Genomic DNA, 18772 nt, shown 5'->3' on the forward strand with positions numbered 1-18772 from the left:
AGACTAATCCTATCTGTTATCGCGTCCTGAAGAAATAGAGACAGATTCAAAAACAACTTTTCATTGACTTTCTAACGGTGTTAGTCCGTTTGAGTTATAACAGTTGCGTCACATATTCCTACAAACATGTATTTTGCGATATTTTTCCGATATTACTAGGCTGCATTGCCTTTAAAAGTGAAGCAATTTATCGTGGGACCTAATTGAACTGATTTTCGGCTTTGACCTTTTAAATGTGGTAAATGAGACAATTGGACTTTAAGGATTAAGATTTTTGTTACATTAGCTTGATTACCGGAACTCAGTATTTACACTGCGCGCTGTGTTAGCTCTTTATTTACAAATTTAGATCAATAAGTCATTTTTACTCTGGGATTAATCCTAGCCCTTTGCTTGCTGAAGAAATAGAGACAGTTTCGAAAACTAAATTTCATTGACTTTCTGACGGTATCTGTCCGTTTGAGTTACAACGGTTGCGTCACCAATTGGTACCACCATGTACTTAGCGATATTTTTCCGATGTTCCTAGGTTGCATTGCTTTTGGAAGTGAAACAATTGACTGTGGGACCCAATTGAACTGATTTTGGACTTTGACATTGTAAATGTGGTAACTGAGACAATTGCACTCCAAGAATTAACATTCTTCTTACTTTGGCATGAATGCTGGAACTCAGCAGTTACACTGGACACTGTGTTAGCTCTTTATTTACAAATTTAGATCAATGAGTAGTTTTTACTCTGGGACTAATCCTTGCCCTTAGCGCGCTGAAGAAATGGAGACAGTTTCAAGAACTACATTTCATTGACTTTCTAACAGTATCCGTCCGTTCGTGTAACAACAGTTGCGTCACCAATTGGTACCACCATGTATTTAGCGATATTTTTCCGATATTACTAGGTTGCATTGCTTTTAGAAGTGAAACGATTGACCGTGGGACCTAATTGAACTGATTTTGGACATTGACCTTATAAATGTGGTAAATGAGACAATTGGAATCAAGAATTAACATTCTTCTTATTTTGGCATGAATGCTGGAACTCGGCAGTTACACTGGAAACTGTGTTAGCTCTTTATCTACAAATTTAGATAAATGAGTCATTTTTACTCTGGGGCTAATTCTAGCCATTAGCGCGCGCTGAAGAAATTTAGGCAGTTTCACAAACAACATTTCATTGACTTTCTAATGGTATCAGTCCGTTGGAGTTATAACGGTTGCGTCACATATTCGTACCAACATGTATTTAGCGATATTTTTCCGATATTACTAGGTTGCATTGCTTTTAGAAGTTAAACGATTGACCGTGGGACCTAATTGAAATGATTTTGGACTTTGACCTTATAAATGTGGTAAATGAGACAATTGGACTCCAAGAATTAACATTCTTCTTACTTTGGCATGAATGCTGGAACTCTACAGTTACACTGGAAACTGTGTTAGCTCTTTATCTACAAATGTAGATCAATGAGTCATTTATACTGTGAGACTAATCCTATCCGTTATCGCGTCCTGAAAAAATAGAGACAGTTTCACAAACAACACTTCATTGACTTTGTAACGGTAATTGTCCGTTTCAGTTACAACAGCTGCGTAACCAATTGGTACCACCATGTGTTTAGCGAGATTTTTCCGATATTACTAGGTTGCATTGCTTTTAGAAGTGATACGATTGACCGTGGGACCTAATTGAACTGATTTTGGACATTGACCTTATAAATGTGGTAAATGAGACAATTGGAATCAAGAATTAACATTCTTCTTATTTTGGCATGAATGCTGGAACTCGGCAGTTACACTGGAAACTGTGTTAGCTCTTTATCTACAAATTTAGATAAATGAGTCATTTTTACTCTGGGACTAATTCTAGCCATTAGCGCGCGCTGAAGAAATTTAGGCAGTTTCACAAACAACATTTCATTGACTTTCTAATGGTATCAGTCCGTTGGAGTTATAACGGTTGCGTCACATATTCGTACCAACATGTATTTAGCGATATTTTTCCGATATTACTAGGTTGCATTGCTTTTAGAAGTTAAACGATTGACCGTGGGACCTAATTGAACTGATTTTGAACTTTGACCTTATAAATGTGGTAAATGAGACAATTGGACTCCAAGAATTAACATTCTTCTTACTTTGGCATGAATGCTGGAACTCTACAGTTACACTGGAAACTGTGTTAGCTTTTTATCTACAAATGTAGATCAATGAGTCATTTATACTGTGAGACTAATCCTATCTGTTATCGCGTCCTGAAGAAATAGAGACAGATTCAAAAACAACTTTTCATTGACTTTCTAACGGTGTCAGTCCGTTTGAGCTATAACGGCTGCGTCACATATTCCTACCAACATGTATTTTGCGATATTTTTCCGATATTACTAGGCTGCATTGCCTTTAAAAGTAAAGCAATTTATCGTGGGACCTAATTGAACTGATTTTCGGCTTTGACCTTTTAAATGTGGTAAATGAGACAATTGGACTTTAAGGATTAAAATTTTTGTTACATTAGCTTGATTGCCGGAACTCAGTATTTACACTGCGCGCTGTGTTAGCTCTTGATTTACAAATTTAGATCAATAAGTCATTTTTACTCTGGGATTAATCCTAGCCCTTTGCGCGCTGAAGAAATGGAGACAGTTTCAAAAACTACATTTCATTGACTTTCTAACAGTATCCGTCCGTTCTTGTAACAACAGTTGCGTCTCCAATGGGTACCACCATGTATTTAGCCATATTTTCCGATATTACTAGGTTGTATTGCTTTTAACAGTGAAACGATTGACCGTGGGAGCTAATAGAACTGATTTTAGACTTTGACCTTATAAATGTGCTAAATGAGACGATTGGACTCAAAGAATTAACATTCTTCTTACTTTGGCATGAATGCTGGAACTCAGCAGTTACACTGGAAACTGTGTTAGCTTTTTATCTACAAATGTAGATCAATGAGTCATTCTTACTGTGAGGCTAATCCTATCCGTTAACGCGCCCTGAAGAAATAGAGACAGTTTTAAAAACTACATTTCATTGACTTTCTGACGGTATCTGTCCGTTTGAGTTACAACAGTTGCGTCACCAATTGGTACCACCATGTATTTAGCGATATTTTTCCGATATTACTAGGTTGCATTGCTTTTAGAAGTTAAACGATTGACCGTGGGACCTAATTGAACTGATTTTGGACTTTGACCTTATAAATGTGGTAAATGAGACAATTGGACTCCAAGAATTAACATTCTTCTTACTTTGGCATGAATGCTGGAACTCAGCAGTTACACTGGAAACTGTGTTAGCTCTTTATCTACAAATGTAGATCAATGAGTTATTTATACTGTGACACTAATCCTATCCGTTATCGGGTCCTGAAAAAATAGAGACAGTTTCACAAACAACTCTTCATTGACTTTGTAACGGTAATTGTCCGTTTCAGTTACAACAGCGGCGTAACCAATTGGTACCACCATGTATTTAGCGAGATTTTTCCGATATTACTAGGTTGCATTGCTTTTAACAGTGAAACGATTGACGTGGCACCTAATTGAACTGATTTTGGACTTTGACCTTATAAATGTGGTGAATAAGACAATTGCACACCAAGAATTAACATTCTTTTTACATTGGCATGAATGCTGGAACTCGGCAGTTACACTGGAAACTGTGTTAGCTCTTTATCTACAAATGTAGATCAATGAGTCATTTATATTGTGAGACTAATCCTATCTGTTATCGCGTCCTGAAGAAATAGAGACAGATTCAAAAACAACTTTTCATTGACTTTCTAACGGTGTTAGTCCGTTTGAGTTATAACAGTTGCGTCACATATTCCTACCAACATGTATTTTGCGATATTTTTCCGATATTACTAGGCTGCATTGCTTTTAAAAGTGAAGCAATTTATCGTGGGACCTAATTGAACTGATTTTCGGCTTTGACCTTTTAAATGTGGTAAATGAGGCAATTGGACTTTAAGGATTAAGATTTTTGTTACATTAGCTTGATTACCGGAACTCAGTATTTACACTGCGCGCTGTGTTAGCTCTTTATTTACAAATTTAGATCAATAAGTCATTTTTACTCTGGGATTAATCCTAGCCCTTTGCTTGCTGAAGAAATAGAGACAGTTTCGAAAACTAAATTTCATTGACTTTCTGACGGTATCTGTCCGTTTGAGTTACAACGGTTGCGTTACCAATTGGTACCACCATGTACTTAGCGATATTTTTCCGATGTTCCTAGGTTGCATTGCTTTTGGAAGTGAAACAATTGACTGTGGGACCCAATTGAACTGATTTTGGACTTTGACATTGTAAATGTGGTAACTGAGACAATTGCACTCCAAGAATTAACATTCTTCTTACTTTGTAATGCATACTGGAACTCCACAATTACATTGGAAATTGTGTTAGCTCTTTATTTACAAATGCAAATCAATGAGTCATTTTTACTTAGGGACTAATCCTAGCCAATAGCGCGCGCTGAAGAAATGGAGACAGTTTCAAAAACTACATTTCATTGACTTTCTAACGGTATCCGTCCGTTCGTGTAACAACAGTTGCGTCACCAATTGGTACCACCATGTATTTAGCAATATTTTTCCGATATTACTATGTTGTATTGCTTTTAACAGTGAAGCGATTTATCGTGGGACCTAATTGAACTGATTTTAGACTTTGACCTTATAAATGTGCTAAATGAGACGATTGGACTCAAAGAATTAACATTCTTCTTACTTTGGCATGAATGCTGGAACTCAGCAGTTACACTGGACACTGTGTTAGCTCTTTATTTACAAATGTAGATCAATGAGTCATTTTTACTCTGGGACTAATCCTAGCCATTAGCGCGCGCTGAAGAAATGGAGACAGTTTCAAAAACAACATTTCATTAACTTGCTAACGGTATCAGTCCGTTTGAGTTACAACGGTTGCGTCACATATTCGTACCAATATTTAATTAGCGATAATTTTGCCATATTACTAGGTTGCATTGCTTTTAACAGTGAAACGATTGATCGTGTACCTAATTGAACTGATTGTGGACTTTGACCTTATAAATGTCGTATATTTGGCAATTGAACGCCAAGAATTAACATTCTTGTTATGTTAGCTTGATTGCCGGAACTCAGTATTTACACTGAGCGCTGTGTTAGCTCTTTATTTACAAATTAAGATCAATGAGTCATTCTTACTGTGGGTTTAAACGTAGCAGTTAGCGCGCCTTGAAAAAATGGAGACAGTTTCAAAAAGTACATTTCATTGACCTTCTGATGGCATCAGTGCATTTGAGTTACAACGGTTGCGCCACCAATTGGAACCAACATGTATTTAGCAATTTTTTTTCCGATATTACTAGGTTGCATTGCTTTCAACAGAGAAACGATTCAACGTGGAAACTTTTTAAACTGATTTTAGACTTTGACCTTTTAAAAGCGGTAAATGAGGCAATTGATCTTCAGCATGGTTGCCGGAACTCAGTAGTTACATTGCGCGCTGTGTTAGCTCTTTATTTACAAATTTAGATCAATGAGTAGTTTTTACTCTGGGACTAATCCTTGCCCTTAGCGCGCTGAAGAAATGGAGACAGTTTCAAGAACTACATTTCATTGACTTTCTAACAGTATCCGTCCGTTCGTGTAACAACAGTTGCGTCACCAATTGGTACCACCATGTATTTAGCGATATTTTTCCGATATTACTAGGTTGCATTGCTTTTAGAAGTGAAACGATTGACCGTGGGACCTAATTGAACTGATTTTGGACATTGACCTTATAAATGTGGTAAATGAGACAATTGGAATCAAGAATTAACATTCTTCTTATTTTGGCATGAATGCTGGAACTCGGCAGTTACACTGGAAACTGTGTTAGCTCTTTATCTACAAATGTAGATCAATGAGTCATTCATACACTGAGACTAATCCTATCCGTTATCGCGTCCTGAGGAAATAGAGACAGTTTCAAAAACAACAATTCATTGACTTTCCAACGGTATCAGTCAGTTTGAGTTATAACGGTTGCGACACATATTCGTACCAATATGTATTTAGCGATAATTTTGCCATATTACTAGGTTGCATTGCTTTTAACAGTGAAACGATTGATCGTGTACCTAATTGAACTGATTGTGGACTTTGACCTTATAAATGTCGTATATTTGGCAATTGAACGCCAAGAATTAACATTCTTGTTATGTTAGCTTGATTGCCGGAACTCAGTATTTACACTGAGCGCTGTGTTAGCTCTTTATTTACAAATTAAGATCAATGAGTCATTCTTACTGTGGGTTTAAACGTAGCAGTTAGCGCGCCTTGAAAAAATGGAGACAGTTTCAAAAAGTACATTTCATTGACCTTCTGATGGCATCAGTGCATTTGAGTTACAACGGTTGCGCCACCAATTGGAACCAACATGTATTTAGCAATTTTTTTTCCGATATTACTAGGTTGCATTGCTTTCAACAGAGAAACGATTCAACGTGGAAACTTTTTAAACTGATTTTAGACTTTGACCTTTTAAAAGCGGTAAATGAGGCAATTGATCTTCAGCATGGTTGCCGGAACTCAGTAGTTACATTGCGCGCTGTGTTAGCTCTTTATTTACAAATTTAGATCAATGAGTAGTTTTTACTCTGGGACTAATCCTTGCCCTTAGCGCGCTGAAGAAATGGAGACAGTTTCAAGAACTACATTTCATTGACTTTCTAACAGTATCCGTCCGTTCGTGTAACAACAGTTGCGTCACCAATTGGTACCACCATGTATTTAGCGATATTTTTCCGATATTACTAGGTTGCATTGCTTTTAGAAGTGAAACGATTGACCGTGGGACCTAATTGAACTGATTTTGGACATTGACCTTATAAATGTGGTAAATGAGACAATTGGAATCAAGAATTAACATTCTTCTTATTTTGGCATGAATGCTGGAACTCGGCAGTTACACTGGAAACTGTGTTAGCTCTTTATCTACAAATGTAGATCAATGAGTCATTCATACACTGAGACTAATCCTATCCGTTATCGCGTCCTGAGGAAATAGAGACAGTTTCAAAAACAACAATTCATTGACTTTCCAACGGTATCAGTCAGTTTGAGTTATAACGGTTGCGACACATATTCGTACCAATATGTATTTAGCGATATTATTCCGATATTACTAGGCTGCATTGCCTTTAAAAGTGAAGCGATTTATCGTGGGACCTAATTGAACTGATTTTCGGCTTTGACCTTTTAAATGTGGTGAATAAGACAATTGCACACCAAGAATTAACATTCTTTTTACATTGGCATGAATGCTGGAACTCGGCAGTTACACTGGAAACTGTGTTAGCCCTTTATCTACAAATGTAGATCAATGAGTCATTTATATTGTGAGACTAATCCTATCTGTTATCGCGTCCTGAAGAAATAGAGACAGATTCAAAAACAACTTTTCATTGACTTTCTAACGGTGTTAGTCCGTTTGAGTTATAACAGTTGCGTCACATATTCCTACCAACATGTATTTTGCGATATTTTTCCGATATTACTAGGCTGCATTGCCTTTAAAAGTGAAGCAATTTATCGTGGGACCTAATTGAACTGATTTTCGGCTTTGACCTTTTAAATGTGGTAAATGAGACAATTGGACTTTAAGGATTAAGATTTTTGTTACATTAGCTTGATTACCGGAACTCAGTATTTACACTGCGCGCTGTGTTAGCTCTTTATTTACAAATTTAGATCAATAAGTCATTTTTACTCTGGGATTAATCCTAGCCCTTTGCTTGCTGAAGAAATAGAGACAGTTTCGAAAACTAAATTTCATTGACTTTCTGACGGTATCTGTCCGTTTGAGTTACAACGGTTGCGTCACCAATTGGTACCACCATGTACTTAGCGATATTTTTCCGATGTTCCTAGGTTGCATTGCTTTTGGAAGTGAAACAATTGACTGTGGGACCCAATTGAACTGATTTTGGACTTTGACATTGTAAATGTGGTAACTGAGACAATTGCACTCCAAGAATTAACATTCTTCTTACTTTGGAATGCATACTGGAACTCCACAATTACATTGGAAATTGTGTTAGCTCTTTATTTACAAATGCAGATCAATGAGTCATTTTTACTTAGGGACTAATCCTAGCCAATAGCGCGCGCTGAAGAAATGGAGACAGTTTCAAAAACTACATTTCATTGACTTTCTAACGGTATCCGTCCGTTCGTGTAACAACAGTTGCGTCACCAATTGGTACCACCATGTATTTAGCAATATTTTTCCGATATTACTATGTTGTATTGCTTTTAACAGTGAAGCGATTTATCGTGGGACCTAATTGAACTGATTTTAGACTTTGACCTTATAAATGTGCTAAATGAGACGATTGGACTCAAAGAATTAACATTCTTCTTACTTTGGCATGAATGCTGGAACTCAGCAGTTACACTGGACACTGTGTTAGCTCTTTATTTACAAATGTAGATCAATGAGTCATTTTTACTCTGGGACTAATCCTAGCCATTAGCGCGCGCTGAAGAAATGGAGACAGTTTCAAAAACAACATTTCATTAACTTGCTAACGGTATCAGTCCGTTTGAGTTACAACGGTTGCGTCACATATTCGTACCAATATTTAATTAGCGATAATTTTGCCATATTACTAGGTTGCATTGCTTTTAACAGTGAAACGATTGATTGTGTACCTAATTGAACTGATTGTGGACTTTGACCTTATAAATGTCGTAAATTAGGCAATTGAACGCCAAGAATTAACATTCTTGTTATGTTAGCTTGATTGCCGGAACTCAGTATTTACACTGAGCGCTGTGTTAGCTCTTTATTTACAAATTAAGATCAATGAGTCATTCTTACTGTGGGTTTAAACGTAGCAGTTAGCGCGCCTTGAAAAAATGGAGACAGTTTCAAAAAGTACATTTCATTGACCTTCTGATGGCATCAGTGCATTTGAGTTACAACGGTTGCGCCACCAATTAGAACCAACATGTATTTAGCAATTTTTTTTCCGATATTACTAGGTTGCATTGCTTTCAACAGAGAAACGATTCAACGTGGAAACTTTTTAAACTGATTTTAGACTTTGACCTTTTAAAAGCGGTAAATGAGGCAATTGATCTTCAGCATGGTTGCCGGAACTCAGTAGTTACATTGCGCGCTGTGTTAGCTCTTTATTTACAAATTTAGATCAATGAGTCATTTTCACTCTGGGACTAATCTCAGCCTTTAGCGCGCTGAAGAAATGGAGACAGTTTCAAAAACAACATTTCATTAACTTTCTAACAGTATCAATCCGTTTGAGTTACAAGGGTTGCGTCACATATTTATACCAACATTTAATTAGCGATAATTTTGCCATATTACTAGGTTGCATTGCTTTTAACAGTGAAACGATTGACCATGGGAGGTAATAGAAATGATTTTAGACTTTGACCTTATAAATGTGCTAAATGAGACGATTGGACTCAAAGAAATAACATTCTTCTTACTTTGGCATGAATGCTGGAATTTAGCAATTACACTGGACACTGTGTTAGCTCTTTATTTTCAAATGTAGATCAATGAGTTATTTATACTGTGACACTAATCCTATCCGTTATCGCGTCCTGAAAAAATAGAGACAGTTTCACAAACAACTCTTCATTGACTTTGTAACGGTAATTGTCCGTTTCAGTTACAACAGCGGCGTAACCAATTGGTACCACCATGTATTTAGCGAGATTTTTCCGATATTACTAGGTTGCATTGCTTTTAACAGTGAAACGATTGACGTGGCACCTAATTGAACTGGTTTTGGACTTTGACCTTATAAATGTGGTGAATAAGACAATTGCACACCAAGAATTAACATTCTTTTTACATTGGCATGAATGCTGGAACTCGGCAGTTACACTGGAAACTGTGTTAGCTCTTTATCTACAAATGTAGATCAATGAGTCATTTATATTGTGAGACTAATCCTATCTGTTATCGCGTCCTGAAGAAATAGAGACAGATTCAAAAACAACTTTTCATTGACTTTCTAACGGTGTTAGTCCGTTTGAGTTATAACAGTTGCGTCACATATTCCTACCAACATGTATTTTGCGATATTTTTCCGATATTACTAGGCTGCATTGCCTTTAAAAGTGAAGCAATTTATCGTGGGACCTAATTGAACTGATTTTCGGCTTTGACCTTTTAAATGTGGTAAATGAGACAATTGGACTTTAAGGATTAAGATTTTTGTTACATTAGCTTGATTACCGGAACTCAGTATTTACACTGCGCGCTGTGTTAGCTCTTTATTTACAAATTTAGATCAATAAGTCATTTTTACTCTGGGATTAATCCTAGCCCTTTGCTTGCTGAAGAAATAGAGACAGTTTCGAAAACTAAATTTCATTGACTTTCTGACGGTATCTGTCCGTTTGAGTTACAACGGTTGCGTCACCAATTGGTACCACCATGTACTTAGCGATATTTTTCCGATGTTCCTAGGTTGCATTGCTTTTGGAAGTGAAACAATTGACTGTGGGACCCAATTGAACTGATTTTGGACTTTGACATTGTAAATGTGGTAACTGAGACAATTGCACTCCAAGAATTAACATTCTTCTTACTTTGGAATGCATACTGGAACTCCACAATTACATTGGAAATTGTGTTAGCTCTTTATTTACAAATGCAGATCAATGAGTCATTTTTACTCTGGGACTAATCCTAGCCATTAGCGCGCGCTGAAGAAATGGAGACAGTTTCAAAAACAACATTTCATTAACTTGCTAACGGTATCAGTCCGTTTGAGTTACAACGGTTGCGTCACATATTCGTACCAATATTTAATTAGCGATAATTTTGCCATATTACTAGGTTGCATTGCTTTTAACAGTGAAACAATTGATCGTGTACCTAATTGAACTGATTGTGGACTTTGACCTTATAAATGTCGTAAATTAGGCAATTGAACGCCAAGAATTAACATTCTTGTTATGTTAGCTTGATTGCCGGAACTCAGTATTTACACTGAGCGCTGTGTTAGCTCTTTATTTACAAATTAAGATCAATGAGTCATTCTTACTGTGGGTTTAAACGTAGCAGTTAGCGCGCCTTGAAAAAATGGAGACAGTTTCAAAAAGTACATTTCATTGACCTTCTGATGGCATCAGTGCATTTGAGTTACAACGGTTGCGCCACCAATTGGAACCAACATGTATTTAGCAATTTTTTTTCTGATATTACTAGGTTGCATTGCTTTCAACAGAGAAACGATTCAACGTGGAAACTTTTTAAACTGATTTTAGACTTTGACCTTTTAAAAGCGGTAAATGAGGCAATTGATCTTCAGCATGGTTGCCGGAACTCAGTAGTTACATTGCGCGCTGTGTTAGCTCTTTATTTACAAATTTAGATCAATGAGTAGTTTTTACTCTGGGACTAATCCTTGCCCTTAGCGCGCTGAAGAAATGGAGACAGTTTCAAGAACTACATTTCATTGACTTTCTAACAGTATCCGTCCGTTCGTGTAACAACAGTTGCGTCACCAATTGGTACCACCATGTATTTAGCGATATTTTTCCGATATTACTAGGTTGCATTGCTTTTAGAAGTGAAACGATTGACCGTGGGACCTTATTGAACTGATTTTGGACATTGACCTTATAAATGTGGTAAATGAGACAATTGGAATCAAGAATTAACATTCTTCTTATTTTGGCATGAATGCTGGAACTCGGCAGTTACACTGGAAACTGTGTTAGCTCTTTATCTACAAATGTAGATCAATGAGTCATTCATACACTGAGACTAATCCTATCCGTTATCGCGTCCTGAGGAAATAGAGACAGTTTCAAAAACAACAATTCATTGACTTTCCAACGGTATCAGTCAGTTTGAGTTATAACGGTTGCGACACATATTCGTACCAATATGTATTTAGCGATATTATTCCGATATTACTAGGCTGCATTGCCTTTAAAAGTGAAGCGATTTGTCGTGGGACCAAATTGAACTGATTTTGGGCTTTGAACTTTTAAATGTGGTATATGAGACAATTGGACTCTAAGAATTAAGATTCTTGTTACGTTAGCTTGATTGCCGGAACTCAGTATTTACACTGCGCGCTGTGTTAACTCTTTATTTACAATTTTAGATAAATGAGTCATTTTTACTCTGGGACTAATCCCAGCCTTTAGCGCGCTGAAGAAATGAAGACAGTTTCAAAAACAACATTTCATTAACTTTCTAACAGTATCATTCCGTTTGAGTTACAAGGGTTGCGTCACAAATTTGTACCAACATGTATTTAGCGATAATTTTGCGATATTACTAGGTTGCATTGCTTTTAATAGTGAAACGATTGATCGTGTACCAAATTGAACTGATTTTGGACTTTGACCTTTTAAATGTGGTAAATGACACAAATGGATTCTAAGAATTAAGATCCTTGTTACGTTAGCTTGATTGCCGGAACTCAGTATTTACACTGCGCGCTGTGTTGGCTCTTTATTTACAAATTTAGATCAATGAGTTGTATTTACTCAGGGACTAATCCCAGCCATTAGCGCGCTGAAGAAATAGAGACAGTTTCAAAAACTACATTTTACTGACTTTCTAACAGTATCCGTCCGTTCGTGTAACAACAGTTGCGTCACCAATTGGTACCACCATGTATTTAGCGATATTTTTCCGATATTACTAGGTTGCATTGCTTTTAGAAGTGAAACGATTGACCGTGGGACCTTATTGAACTGATTTTGGACATTGACCTTATAAATGTGGTAAATGAGACAATTGGAATCAAGAATTAACATTCTTCTTATTTTGGCATGAATGCTGGAACTCGGCAGTTACACTGGAAACTGTGTTAGCTCTTTATCTACAAATGTAGATCAATGAGTCATTCATACACTGAGACTAATCCTATCCGTTATCGCGTCCTGAGGAAATAGAGACAGTTTCAAAAACAACAATTCATTGACTTTCCAACGGTATCAGTCAGTTTGAGTTATAACGGTTGCGACACATATTCGTACCAATATGTATTTAGCGATATTATTCCGATATTACTAGGCTGCATTGCCTTTAAAAGTGAAGCGATTTGTCGTGGGACCAAATTGAACTGATTTTGGGCTTTGAACTTTTAAATGTGGTATATGACACAAATGGATTCTAAGAATTAAGATCCTTGTTACGTTAGCTTGATTGCCGGAACTCAGTATTTACACTGCGCGCTGTGTTGGCTCTTTATTTACAAATTTAGATCAATGAGTTGTATTTACTCAGGGACTAATCCCAGCCATTAGCGCGCTGAAGAAATAGAGACAGTTTCAAAAACTACATTTTACTGACTTTCTAACAGTATTCCTCCGATTGAGTTACAACGGTTGGGTCACATATTCGTACCAACATGTATTTAGCGATATTTTTCTGATATTACTAGGCTTCATCGCTTTTAACAATGAAACGATTGACTGTGGGATTTAATTGAACTAACTTTGGACTGCGACCTTATAAGTGTTATAAGTGAGACAAGTTGACTCCAAGAAATAACATTCTTCTTAATTTGATATGATTGCCGGAATTCAGCAATTACACTGGGCGCTGTGGTAGCGCTTCATTTAAGAATTTAGATAACTAAGTCATTCTTTACTGTGGGACCAATCGTAGCCGTTAGCGCGCGCTGAAAAAATAGCGACAGTTTCAAAAACTACATTTCACTGATTTTCTAACGGTGTCAGTTCGTTTGAGTTTCAATGGTTGGGTCACCTATTCGTACTAACATGTATTTAGCCATATTTTTCTGATATTACTAGGTTGCATCGCTTTTAACAATGAAACGATTGACTGTGGGAATTAATTGAACTAACTTTAGACTGTGACCTTATAAATGGTATAAGTGAGACAAGTGGACTCCAAGAAATAACATTCTTCCTAATTTGACATGATTGCCGAAACTCAGCAATTACACTGGGCGCTGTGGTAGCGCTTCAATTAAAAATTAAGATAAAAAAGTCATTTTTTACTGTGGGACCAATCCTAGCCGTTATCGCGCGCTGAAGAAGTAGCGACAGTTTCAAAACCTACATTTCATTGACTTTCTAACGGTGTCAGTCCGTTTGAGTAACAACGATTGGGTCACCTATTCGTACTAACATGTATTTAGCGATATTTTTCTGATATTACTAGGTTGCATCGCTTTTAACAGTGAAACGATTGACTGTGGGACTTAATTGAACTAATTTTGGACTGTGACCTGATCAATGTGATAAATGAAAAAAATTGGACTCCAAGAAATAACATTCTTCTTAATTTGACATGAATGCCGGAACTCAGCGATTTCACTGGGCGCTGTGGTAGCGCTTCTTTTAAAAATTTAGATTAATAAGTCATTTCTTACTGTGGGACCAATCCTAGCTGTTAGCGCGCGCTGAATTAATAGAGACAGTTTCAAATACTACATTTCACTGATTTTCTAACGGTGTCAGTTCGTTTGAGTTTCAACGGTTGGGTCACATATTCGTACCAACATGTATTTAGCGATATTTTTCTGATATTACTAGGTTGCATCGCTTTTAACAATGAAACGATTGACTGTGGGACTTAATTGAACCAACTTTGGACTGCGACCTGATAAATGTTATAAGTGAGACAATTGGACTCCAAGAAATAACATTCTTCTTAATTTGACATGATTGCCGAAACTCAGCGATTACACTAGGCGCTGTGGTAGCCCTTCATTTAAAAATTTAGATAAATAAGTCAATTTTTACTGTGGGACCAATCCTAGCCGTGAGCGCGCTGAAGTAATAGAGACAGTTTCAAATACCACATTTCAATGAATTTCTAACGGTGTCAGTCCGTTTGAGTTACAACGGTTGGGTCACATATTCGTACCAACAAGTATTTAACGATATTTTTCTCATATTACTAGGTTGCATCGCCTTTAACAGTTAAACGATTGACTGTGGCACATAATTGAACTATCAATAGCAGTTATATATATACAATTAGAATTAAAAGAAAATAAATATAAAGAAAAAGAAAATAAATATCATAATTAGTCAGGGTAACAAAATTAAAATATATAATGCTATTGAAGGGAGACCATACCTAATAGCATAAAGCTAAGGCAAAGGGTATGGCCACCCTTGGACAATTACAGTAAACGATACGAGACGCACAAAACAACACACACATAAAAGTGGGTCAAATGATAAACAACCATGCGGGAAACAAATGGCCAAGTCTGACAATTCAGGAAGGATTAGTAAGAGGAAACAAAGTACTTTTTCAGATCACTTCTAAGATTAAAATAATCAAGGGAGACAAATTTTCTAGTCATTAAAGACTGCAATTTATTCCAGGAATTAATGGCATTAAATCTAATTGAGTTTTTACCAAAAGAAATAGTATTAAAGGTAGGGAGATTGATCAAACCAATTTTCTCTGCCCGAGTGCCTTGAGCATGGGTGAAGTCAACCGCAAATGTATTAAGGATAGAAGCAGGCAATTTTTCATGAAATAGTTTATGTAAAAATAGAATATTGTGACATTTGACAATATCAGAGAATTTGAGGAGCTCAAGATTACCATACAGGTGACTGGATGATGCTCTTCGAGATTCAAAAGACATGAGTCTAATAGCAAAATTTTGCAAAACAGTAATACGATTAACATCAAGACTGTTTGGCTGACCCCAAATTTGATTACAATATTGCAAGTGTGAATGAAAAATGGCATAGTAAACTAGAATAAGAACATTTAAAGGCACAAAGTGACGAAGTTTAGCTAAAGCTCCATTGGCCCTCTTGAGCTTGGCAACAGTATCATTGATCTGAGACTTCCAGCTTAAATCAGAATCTAATAGAACACCAAGATATTTAATACAATTACTAGGTATAAGCCTTTTACCATTGATAAAAAGCCTAAAATCGTAATTAAGAGGTTTCCGTGTATGTTTAAAAACAATGTACTCAGTCTTACTAGCATTAAGAGAAATTTTATTGGCATTGAGCCAATGGCAAAGAAGCTTGAGGTCAAAATTCATTTGTTTGGCCAGTTGTTTCAAAGATTTACTGAAGTTTAAGAGATTGGTGTCATCAGCAAAGTGATGCACCAAAGAAAAATTAATTGAACAATGCAGGTCGTTAATATAAATTAAAAATAAAAGAGGTCCTAAAACAGAGCCCTGAGGGACACCATGCCTGATAAGATTACTAGTTGATATATTTCCATTGATGGATACAAACTGTTGACGTCCTGTTAAGTAAGACTTAAATAGTGAGAGTGGGGTACCACGAATTCCATAGTGAAAAAGCTTTTTAAGCAAAATTTCATGATCAACCGTATCAAAAGCCTTTTGAAGATCAATGAACACTCCACATGCATAATTTCCTTTATCAAGAGCATCCATAATTTTTTGAGAGATGTTCAGAAGTGTTTGAGAAGTCGAGTAATTTTTCCTAAAGCCAAATTGATGCTTGTAGAGGGCGTTGTTTGCTTCGAGAAAACCATACACTCGTTTGTATATGATTTTTTCATATATTTTATCAATATTTGAGAGTAAGGATATAGGTCGGTAATTTGTTAATTCTAATTTGGACCCTTTTTTATAAATAGGGATGGTCTTGGCAGTTTTTAGGTTTGTAGGAAAAATACCAGTTGTGAAAGACAAATTAATAAGTTTTGAAAGTGGTATAGATAATTCAGATTTAACAAGAGTTAAAATATGGGCAGGAATACTGAATGGCCCAGAAGATTTACCAGGGTCAAGGGAAGAAATGCAATGCAGAACTTCTAAATCATCAGTTGGTGAAAGAAACATCGAATTAGAAGTAGATTTTTTTAGAAAAGAGGAGAAATGTTTTCGAGTGAACGGGATATTCATTCTGATGTTATCTGCAATTGAAGCAAAGTAATCATTAAAAGAATTAGCAATTGTCACTGGATCAGTTACAACAGAGTTATTAATGTTCATACAGGTGGGAGAAGCAGAAACAGAAGAACGAACAGAAATAATATTTTTAACCCCTTTCCAAATATTGCCAATATTTTTTTGGTTATTGCTAAAATATTTATTGAGGAAATTACTCTTACTCATTCTACATAGAGATACAATTTTGTTGCGGTACTTTTTAAAACTCTCTAGCAAGGAAGACTTTAAAAGTGGATCTTTCTCTCTTAAAAAGCATTTATGCAGATGGTCTCTTTTGATTATTGAGGTAAGGATACCATTAGTAATCCAAGGATTGGATTTTTTTTTTCTTTTTTTGTTGCATGTTTTTTTTAGAGGAGCATGATTGACCAATAGACTGTTGATACAATTGTAAAAATTGTTAAACGCTAAGTTGGGATCATCTACATTCAATTGTAGGATATCATCCCAATTTTTATTGTGAAGTTCGGTGAGAAAGTCATTGTGATGAAATTTCTTCCAATCATGAACAAATATATCATCAGAGGTGTGCAAAGGATTGATTGCAGACAAGTTTTTTAAGACTAAGAACTGAGGGAAATGGTCAGATATTGAACTTATAATATTACCAGACACAGTGTCCCACTTGGCTGAACTAAAATAAATATTATCAATAATCGTGCTAGAAACTTCAGTAACTCTTGTGGGAAGAATTATATGCGGGAGTAAGTTAAATTGCGAAGTAATATCGATGTAATCGGACACTTCTTTGACTGTTTCAGACTTTAGAAGGTCAATATTAAAGTCTCCAAGGAGGAAGATAGACTTGTTATCTGAAGACGCTTTCTCAAGAAGAGGCAATAAAAAATGATTGTTGAACTCATCAACAGACATCGAGGGATGTCTGTAGATGCATCCAACAATCATGTTTCTATCTTTGGCCCGTATAATTTCAATGAATTTAGATTCAAGCTCCTTGCTTTTATATGCAAGAGTATCCAGGTCGGGACGTTCAATAAATTGCAAGTGATTAGGGATGTACAAAAGAGCACCACCCTTTTCACCTTCAGTAGGTGTGTGCGTGAAGGAATAACCCGATAGATCGCAGTTAATAGGTGGGATTTTAGTCTGGAATTTGGTCTCAGTGATACCAATAACACTGAAGTCATGCCCAAGTTGACCTAACAGAATCTTTAGTTCATCAATATGTTTAGACAGAGAGGCGATATTCATATGAAAAAGGGAGAATTTATCAGAATTAACTTGAAGGGCAGAGAATTCAATTGGATCGTAATATTTGCAGTTGACACCACCCATGGTTTCAGGATGGGGGACCTCGTTGATTTCAATAGAGTTGAGCTGGGAGAGAAACCTTTTCATTTCCATAGAGGAAAGACTCTTGTCATAAACTAAGGGGGGAGTTGTTGAGCCAAAGGGGAGAATTTTGTTGATACATTTACAACAGAACCAAAGTTCATCAGAGTTTTGGAGAGATATATAATCATCAGCATTGAGACCATTGCATTTAATATGAATCCAGAATTTACAAATATCACACTGAATAGCCTTATGATTTGAATTAACAGACTTTCCACAGACACCACACGGAAAATTTATCATTTTTAAGTGAACACACAGAACATAAAAATATCACACAAAAATTATCAACAAGCCTATAGAAACAGGATAATCACGTATGAGAGCAGACGAAAACAAGCAGGAAATGACACAACACACAAAATGACAATGGGATGTGTCAAAAGATGTGTTTAGCGTTTCAAAAGCTAGACAAGATGATAAACTACAGGGGAGTGAAAATTGATATTTATGACCGATTCAGCAAGCAAGCGCGCAAAAATAAATAAATAAATAAATTATT

At 36.3% G+C, this 18772-nt stretch overlaps 1 protein-coding gene across 1 annotated transcript; it reads right to left on the reverse strand.

Annotated features, from left to right (window-relative positions):
- Positions 1-15243: 15243 nt before the first annotated feature.
- Positions 15244-18513, reverse strand: LOC130648640 (uncharacterized). Its single transcript, XM_057454695.1, has 2 exons — positions 15698-18513; positions 15244-15616 (listed from the first exon to the last, which is right to left on the reverse strand). The coding sequence occupies exons 1-2, from the start codon at positions 18511-18513 to the stop codon at positions 15244-15246; spliced, it is 3189 nt and encodes a 1062-aa protein (XP_057310678.1).
- Positions 18514-18772: the final 259 nt, after the last annotated feature.

The sequence above is a fragment of the Hydractinia symbiolongicarpus genome, chromosome 7 (assembly GCF_029227915.1).
Source record: "Hydractinia symbiolongicarpus strain clone_291-10 chromosome 7, HSymV2.1, whole genome shotgun sequence".
Taxonomy (NCBI): Eukaryota; Metazoa; Cnidaria; class Hydrozoa; order Anthoathecata; family Hydractiniidae; genus Hydractinia; species Hydractinia symbiolongicarpus.